Here is a 9,243-nt window from a genome sequence, read left to right as displayed (position 1 = left end):
CTGTCCCACCTTTTTTGGAATGTGTAGCTCTCATGAAATCCAAAATGAGCCAATATTTGGCATGACATTTCAAAATGTCTCACTTTCAACATTTGATATGTTATCTATATTCTATTGTGAATAAAATATAAGTTTATGAGATTTGTAAATTATTCCATTCCTTTTTTACTCACAATTTGTACAGTGTCCCAACTTTTTTGGAATTGGGTTTGTATATATACAGGGGTGCATATAAGTTTCTCCACTCCAGGGTGCACCTGGAGAATTGGTTTAGTTCTCACACTGCACATAGTGTGACCCATTAAATATAACTATAATTTAACAGTAATCTATAATTTAAATTTATAATTTAACAGTAATAATACTATTATTACACTTTATTTTGTTTTCTTTAAATAAAATAATAAACACAATAATAAATAAAGTTTGATAATAATATTACATTTTACAATAAAAAATGAGTATTAAATAAAAATACAGTTATTTTATAGTACACTTAAAAAATACAATGCTAATATTTACATTTTCTTTATATTTATTTATATTTTAGTTCTTTATACAGTGGGGGAAAAAAGTATTTAGTCAGCCACCAATTGTGCAAGTTCTCCCACTTAAATAGGATAGTGAACCAGACGTGTATGTATGTGTGTGTGTGTGTGTGTGTGTGTGTGTGTGTAAGGATAGTGAACCAGATGTGTGTGTGTGTGTGGATAGTGATACAGACGTGTGTGTGTGTGTGTGTAAGGATAGTGAACCAGACGTGTGTATATGTGTGTGTGTGTGTGTGTGTGTGTGTCACATATCACCACATGTCTGATTCACTATCCTTGTGGGGACTCTCCATAGGCGTAATGGTTTTTATACTGTACAAACTGTATTTTCTTTCGCCCTACACCAACCCTACACCTAAACCTACCCTCACAGAAAACTTTGTGCATTTTTACAATATCAAATACACTCATTCTGTATAGTTTATAAGCTTCTGTACCCATGGGGACCTCAATTTAGGTCCCCACAGTGACACAAGTCCCCATGAGTTGGTGTGTATTCAGGTTTAAGTCCCCACCAGTACAGAAAAACATGTACACAAACACACACACACACACACATATATATATATATATAATTGTCTTACCTCTGATTTCTCCAGCTCTAGCCCTCTTATAGAGCCCCTTCACATCTCTCTGCTCACACACATCCAGAGGAGCATCTACAAACACCTCAAAGAATGGAAGGCCAGCAGCTTCATGGATCTTTCTTGCATTCAGGCGGTCCTGTGGACATGCAGCAGATGTTCTTTAGGGTCTTCGTGAAATGTCTGTAACATACTTTGGTTAAAATTCCTCAATGGCCGTGTGAAACAACACCCTTTTTCCCTTGTCAAAAACAGTTCTGTTCACAGCGACCCATTTCGGTGTGTCTCTCTAAATGATAATGAGCTACTGCTCACCCGCCCCTCTCCTCTGTTTTTTGTGTATTCATTGGCACGTTACCATCAAAAACAAAACTAGTCCACTGCGTCCTCAGTGGCTCTGATGTCGGGAGAAAATGAAGACTCGTTCACTTTTATAACCAACTACAAAACACCTGCATTGATTACGAGACATTGATGTTGCTACCAAGCATGGAGAAGATAGCGGACAGCGTACAACTGGCTGAGGGCAGAGATATGCTAATACTGGATCAGCAGTCATGGCCAAGGTCTGAGTAGTAAGACGTCATACTGCTGCTCATAAAATCAAAACGGCTTAATAATTGAGATGGCTTAATAATTTAGACTGTTTAGGTTTTTTGGGGATTAAAAAAAAGGAGTGAATGAATTTTTATCATTGTAGGGTGGTTGTGTCCACACACTACTAAGACACATTTATATGCAAACACCATGTAAAAGTGAATTTTGCATCCGATGTCCCTTTAAATTACATACAATCAGAATTTCATCTTACTTTTTGACCATATAAACATCTGCAAAAAATTGAATATTTTTGCTTAGTTTGGGCCTCTGAGTAAAACAGGTGTTCGTGAGTTCAATATTCTTCTAATTCATACTATATGAGCCATAAAGCCTGATGTATCAAATATAATAGAAAACATAAAAACATATGCATTTAAAAAAAAAAAAAAAGGTTCAATAAACTTCAATTTTCTAAAAAAAAATTATTATAGATTATTATTTCATATGTCAGGCTTTACAGGATTAAGAAGTGTTATGCACACACATACGCACAGCTCTGCATGTTTCTCACCCGGCTGTATGGGGAAATGAAGCTGGCAATGCACACGAGACCAGCATCAGCAAACAGTTTCACCACTTCTGCGATACGACGAATGTTCTCCTCACGGTCTTCAGGACTGAAGCCCAGGTTTTTATTGAGGCCCTGCCTGATGTTATCTCCATCCAGAGTGTAGCAGGGGATGCCATGACACACAAGATACTCCTCCAGAGCCATGCTGACTGTCGTCTTACCCGCACCAGACAAACCTGAGGATGCAGAACAAATAAGTCAAGATATTTACAGACAATTTTAGATACAACCATGATGGAATCCTCCAGTTGTTTATTTTCCAAAACAACAGAAGAGGGGTTGTCCGAGCACCTGTCAGCCACACCGTGCATCCTCGAAATCCTCCTCTAGTGCCGACTACCTGGCCACGCTTGTTTCTGCTCACATGATGGGCTTGATACGTCACATTGGTGGCTCTTTGCATTCCCTGCACAAATTGCAGGAAACACATTTGATTTATGTCACATTAATTTAATCTGTCTCATTTCTGACAAAGACCTCCTGTTTGACGGACTTAAGTGAAACACTTAAAGAAAGAGTTTTCAGTTGAATTTTGTTTGTTGTATTGCATTGCATATTGCATATTATGAATGTCTCTTGGTGTTATGTTGTTTTTAATGGTCATTATTTTTAATTATATATATATATATATATATATATATATATATATATAATTAAAAATAATACATATTCAAATGTAAAACACACAGACACACACTTTTTAATGCCATAATACATACACCAAACAAATTGTGGTATCATGGTACCATATCCAAATAAACGTGGTCATTTTTATTGATGATATTAAAAAATATTGCACACATCTATAAATCAAAAACACTGATTGTACTAACATAGATATAGAACGTGGTACTGAATGATTACCATATCTTTGTACCATGGTAATTACATAATACATAATACAAAGAATACCATGGTACACGTCCTAGAAGCCATGTATCATAGTCCAAAAAGTGATGAAACTCGTACTTGTGCTGCCCAGAAATGCTGTCTAGGTAGACAGCACACTAGGTTTTAAGGCACAGGCAAAATGTATGCATAAAATTAGTATTCGCATCTTTTTCATGAATTTATCACAACTAATGACTTCTATTACAGGCATGATTCTTCTGGACTTCGCTTATATTATCAATTAAAACGGGATGGGTCAGATTCAGCATATTCATAACACGAGGTGTGTTATTGTAACTGTAAGATACCACATTAGTCATGCAAAACATCCCTCAATATTCAGCCGCTACTCACCCAGCTCTCAGGCGCGTTACTCAGTTTCTGCTTCTTACTCGAGTTACCAGATGTCTCCATTCTGAGCTGCTTAATTCACACTTGATAGATAAACAAATAAATTGTGCTATATATATTCGCAGGAGATGTTTTAATGAAGTGCCGGGTCCACTGTGTGGGTATTGAACTCCAATAAGAAGCATAGAGCTTGACAGGCTGCGGCACGGGAAGTGATGGAGAGGCCCCGGCAAGTCCCGCCTCTAACGCGTCGTGTCTCCGCCTACTAGACAATCGGATTGGTCGGAATGACTTCAAAGCCCATCGCGATTGGACAATTCAGAAGTCGTTCACATAGCCGTGGAAACCAAAGCAAAGAAGTATCAGGTCAAGGGAGGGATACAGTCTATGGATCTGACGTGCAGGGGGGAAAATAACGCAGCCAATCATGTTCTGTTTTATATTTTGCTGTCTATAGATATTGTTCCTTTGTGTGGTCCCCACTGACCAAATAAAAATGAAAGAATTTCTATATTAATGTGTGTGTGTGTGTGTGTGTGTGTGTGTGTGTTTATGTGGTTTATGAGGACACAAATTTGTATAATAACATGGGTATGACAGGTATTACAACGAGAGGGTGATTTATAAGGACATTTTCAGTGTCCCTGTAATTCAAAAGGCTTATAAATAATTCAGAATGAGTTTTTTTGAAAATCTAAAAATGCAGAAAGTTTCCTGTGGGGGTAGGGTTAGGGGTAGGGTTGGTGTAGGGCAATAGAATATACGGTCTGTACAGTATAAAAACCATTACGCCTATGGAGAGTCCCCATAAACCATAAAAACAAACCTGTGTGTGTGTGTGTGTGTGTGTGTGTGTATTTATATAAATTGTTTCTTTTTTTATGAACAAAACAAATTTTTAATGGTTTTTAATATTACTGCTGATACATTTATGTATGTATGTATTTAAGTTCAACTTTGCTTGCATTATTATCTTTATTCATTGTGTCACTGTTTATTTGTGCATTGTTATTCACTGCATATTATAAATTATCATGTGTTAAAGGTTAATCAATGTATTAAAGTTCAAATGTATATATGTCACAATTCTAATAGTGTTTTGCAGTTACATACTTACAGTGGGGCAAAAAAGTATTTAGTCAGCCACCAATTGTGCAAGTTCTCCCACTTAAAAAGATGAGAGAGGGTGCTTAGTCCAGTGATGAAGTATATAAAAAAACGGTCAAAAATGGCATTTGTGTGAAAAAGTAGTAGAAATAGAATAGAATCAACTTCAAGTCACCTGCCATGTACAGTGCTTTTATTTTATTAGAGACATAGTGGTACAACACAACTACATAACAAAATAAAAAAGGATATGCAAAACAATGATAGTTTGTGTATACTCACTGTCAGAATCAGTTGAATGAAGCTCATGTTGAACATGCTGAAAGGAGGAAGTTGGCTCTTGACATGAAAATTTAAATTAGCATGTATCTACTTGGAGAAGAACATTACCCAGGTAGCCAAAATGGTTTGGCTGAAAATGGCCCAGATCCGGCAGGCCGGAAGAAATAACTTGGCCTAGCTGCGGTTGCCAGACTCGGCATGAACATGGAATGAATGCAAATACACTGGCCCGAGTCCGGCTGCCAAAACTGCCGGCATTGGGCCACAATCACGCCGACAAGAATTGAAACACTTAGCTAGTACTGGCCCGAGTCTGGGTACTAAAACTGAGACAACACCACCGGCATTGGGCCACAATCACACAAACGAGAAATGAAACACTTAGCCAGTACTGGTCCGAGTCTGGGTACTGAAACTGAGCCGACACCACCGGCATTGGGCCACAATCACACCGACGAGAAATGAAACACTTAGCCAGTACTGGTCCGAGTCTGGGTACTGAAACTGAGCCGACACCACCGGCATTGGGCCACAATCACACCGACGAGAAATGAAACACTTAGCCAGTACTGGTCCGAGTCTGGGTACTGAAACTGAGCCAACACCCCCGGCATTGGGCCACTCGTCGGTGGGATTGTGGCCCAATGCCGCAATGATTGTGGCCCAATGTGGGCCAGTGGCTAAGAGTACCATTTTGGTTGGTGTGATTTATATATATATATATATATATATATATATATATATACACTTACACTTACTCATACATAATTACAACTTCTAAAATATGTGTATTAAAGACTCCTTCCAGTTTTGATATAAAACCAGAGCTTTGAATAATTAGTCTTTCCACAAAATGACATTGTTACCTTAAATTCCTTAAGATGGCACCTACTTCCAACTAAAATAAAATACATATTTTACAGTGTCCTTGTTAAGTCTACATGTACTTATGCATGTCAACTAAATATGTCACCTTTACAAAGATTAAGGGTTTGCATAAGATATCAAATGTTTACTCACCAGTGTATTAAGTTCTTCTGGTCTTCTGGCAATTAGCAGGACAAAAAGCCCGTCAGGTTTTGTCATTAGATGTCAAATCTAGTGCGCATGTCTTGAAACTCATATAGCAAAAATAATGTTAAAGTTCCTTTAACCACTTTTTAAGCTTGTTTCATTATATGAATTAAATCATTAATTTCCAAATGTAGTTAAAGAAAAAAGAGAATGTTGGATAAAAGGAAAAAAATATGAATAGGAATTCAAATAAAAAATACACTAACACATACCATAACATGGGCAGGTAAAAGATGTTTAAGTTTAAGTGTCACTGCTACATACTATTTACCACATTGTAAACAGAGACCTACCCCCAGCACTCAACATAAACTTGTCCGGGTATGCATGCCCATATCTCAGCCAAAATCAGACCAGCCCTTATGGTCCGTAATCGGGCCGAATGTGGCTAAATGTGCCGTGTAAAGTGCAGTGCAGTGCAAATCGAGCCAGGTCCGCACATCCAAAGCCTAGCCAAATCTGGCAACCATTATTGGGCCAGAGCTGGCTCACTTTTGGTGAGCCACTGCCAGAACACAGCCGAGTGAGCCGACACTCAGCCGCAATTGGCCCGATTGCGCTGGCTACCTGGGTAGTCTAGTCCTGCACCCTAAACACAGCGAGAAGAAACTGTACTTCCCCTGGGCCTTTGAGCAGCTAAAACTCCCTGATAAGATCTGAGACATTTGTAAAAAGAGGAGCTTCGTCTGTTGAACATCTGAAACGCCATCACAGGTCTGCCCGCTATTGGCTTAACTGCCCCTGATCCTTTATTTTAGGTTATCCTCGGTTGCCATTATCGTAATCATGAAGTCCTTTAGGGAAACTTCTCATTGGCCTTTGCAGTTTCCCGCACACTACCCTATGTTGGATATTTACAAAACCGTTCTTTCCCCCTGTATATAGCCTAGAGACCACCCTATTCCCTTGAGAATTGGGAAGTATGGGCAGATTCCTCATGGGTAGATACAGCTTCACAGGTTTACCATAGTACACCCAGCACTGAATTTTGGGGTTGGACTGGCGTAACCGAGTATGGTACTTTATTTATTGCGGTTGTTAGTGCAGCAGGGGTGGGAAAAGGACTGGCTGCCTCATAATCCACACAGTAACCGCCTCGCTCCTCATCCTTCGGTGTAACTTCATAACTTTCTAGAAGAACAACATCTTAACCTGAGCGCTTCTAAAGCTCTGATTAACAGAAGACAAACGGGACTAAAATTCAGTGGTTCTGACATTCACAGTCATAACAAACCAGTGGACATACCTAATGTATGACACATTTACATATATTAGAACGAAAGAATTTAGTATAAAATTCAGAATTCGGACTAATGTACTTTGGGGCAAACCTGTGAAATAGCACATATGAATTTAAGTTTGAAAAATCTTCAGAATTACTTTTTATTAATTCATAATTTTAGCATAGGTTTAGCTTCAAAATTAAGAATAAAGGAGGTCATTGATACAATTAAGCATTCAAATATTAATGTAAAATCATTAAACAATCGTTTTCAGAAACATACCTTCTGTATTATATGGCTGTGAACTGAGAACCACCAGTGCAGCAAGCAGTCCAAGAGCAACCATAGCTGCAAATGATCCAAAGATCCTGTCAACATGCCTTTTATTTATTTAAACCAGCTCTTGTGGAGCCCCCCAAATTGTGAAATCACCTGAGGCACTGACTAAATGACTTTATTTGTCAGAAAAAACAACATTTTAATTATGTCTGAATATCTTCTGTGACTTCATTTGTATGTGGCTGAGTGTTCGCTGTTTTAACAGGTGTTGGGAGTTGATTTTACCACTGAGGAACAAAGATAAATAAGTTGGTGACCTGGATCTAGAGAAGCAGGGGCACTTTTATGTGGAGACAAGGGGAGGTTAGGTAACCAAATGTTTCTACACATGGTAACACCCAGGGTGGGCTTGAAAACTAAGAGGAACTGGCAGACAATGGAGAGACCTGGGCAAAGGTGTGACATGTGAAAATCTCAAATGGTGCTACAGAAAATCTGATTCAGATGAAAAATATTTAGTTCAAACCCACTCTGAACACTATCAGCAAGGTGTATTTGGACTTGTCTAAGGCTGCAAATGACTCACTGAATTTCCCTTATGGCAGAAAGTTGTAGATTTGCCATGGTACGCCAAATACCAGAAACACAATAGACTTAATTGCATACTGAACAACTGATCGAGTCTCATATTACACAAAGTCACTGTCTCGCTCCTTATCCTTCGATGTATCTTCATAACCTTTTAGAAGAACAACATCTTCACCTGAGTACTTCTCAACAGAGGGCAAATGGGACCAAAAAATCAGTGGTTCTGACATTCACACTCATAAATCAGTGGAGATACCTGATGTATGTGTTTATAACTGTGTGAATTGTGTAAGAATAATGTAATTATTATGCTTTAAGCAAGTCAAAGTTGAAGTTTTTAGTCAAATATAGCCTTCTACTGTACAAGCAGTACCTATTGACAAATAAACATGTTTTACAAACACCACTGAAAGTAATTCATTTTAGAATAAAATTAACTATTTAATAATAAATATCAGGCATAATTAGTAAAGCATGATATTAATGACCAAAGTAACAGATTTGTCACTATATATGAATAAATGAAAATTCGATTGAATGAAAAAATAACTATTTTTCTTAGCGTAAAGAACATTTTAATAACCTAAAGAACCATTTTCTACTATAAAGAACCTTTTGAGCAATCGGAAGTTTTTATGGATGTTAAAGGTTCTTCGTGGAACAATCAATGCCAATAAAAGCAATTTATTTTTAAGAGTGTACTTGGAAAGCATAGTGATAAATAGTATCACTATATAGGCCCAAGTATCGCTATCTTTATTTAAAGTCTATGATCGCTATACATAATATCACTATATAGTAGCAGTTTCCCCTTATATTCGTATGTTTTACAGTGCTTTCGGAAGTCATTGTTTAAAACTTAACTTCTGTGGTAATTAACTGCTATATAGCAAAGCTATATAGCTAAGAGACCATAGTATATAGTCGCTACATCTCATACTTGCCTACCCACTTGCATACAGTAGTAAAGTTTTTTGATTTGATCTTTTGATTGGTTCATCGAACTGTCACTCACAGTTCTCATCCAATCCTGGAGAGGGGGCGACACCTTGTTGCCTGGCAGCAAGAGTCGCAAACAACAACAACAGAGTGTGTTAATTCGCGTAGTTAGACCTAATGATACAAATGTACGTTTTTGACCT

At 37.8% G+C, this 9,243-nt stretch overlaps 2 protein-coding genes across 2 annotated transcripts in view; both read right to left on the bottom strand.

The window, feature by feature from the left end:
* The window catches only part of papss1 (3'-phosphoadenosine 5'-phosphosulfate synthase 1), an 18,831-nt gene extending 15,066 nt beyond the window's left edge, over positions 1–3,765 (bottom strand). The window contains exons 1-4 of the mRNA XM_016269293.1: positions 3,552–3,765; positions 2,598–2,712; positions 2,247–2,482; positions 1,136–1,274 (exon numbers count right to left, since the gene is read on the bottom strand). Of these exons, the coding sequence (XP_016124779.1) occupies positions 1,136–1,274; positions 2,247–2,482; positions 2,598–2,712; positions 3,552–3,611 (550 nt within the window). The 5' untranslated portion in view covers positions 3,612–3,765. The remainder of the gene's footprint in view (positions 1–1,135; positions 1,275–2,246; positions 2,483–2,597; positions 2,713–3,551) is intronic.
* A 2,835-nt stretch (positions 3,766–6,600) lies between these two features.
* On the bottom strand, positions 6,601–8,137 carry LOC107583216 (uncharacterized). The gene is given in 6 exon segments (XM_071582375.1): positions 6,601–6,758; positions 6,812–7,010; positions 7,045–7,173; positions 7,323–7,342; positions 7,517–7,602; positions 8,100–8,137. Coding segments are annotated over 6 exon segments (630 nt in total).
* Between the last annotated feature and the right edge of the window lie 1,106 nt (positions 8,138–9,243).

This window comes from Sinocyclocheilus grahami, unplaced genomic scaffold (genome assembly GCF_001515645.1).
Source record: "Sinocyclocheilus grahami isolate Dianchi unplaced genomic scaffold, SAMN03320097.WGS_v1.1 scaffold51.1, whole genome shotgun sequence".
Taxonomy (NCBI): Eukaryota; Metazoa; Chordata; class Actinopteri; order Cypriniformes; family Cyprinidae; genus Sinocyclocheilus; species Sinocyclocheilus grahami.
This window is presented reverse-complemented; position numbering and strand designations above follow the sequence as displayed.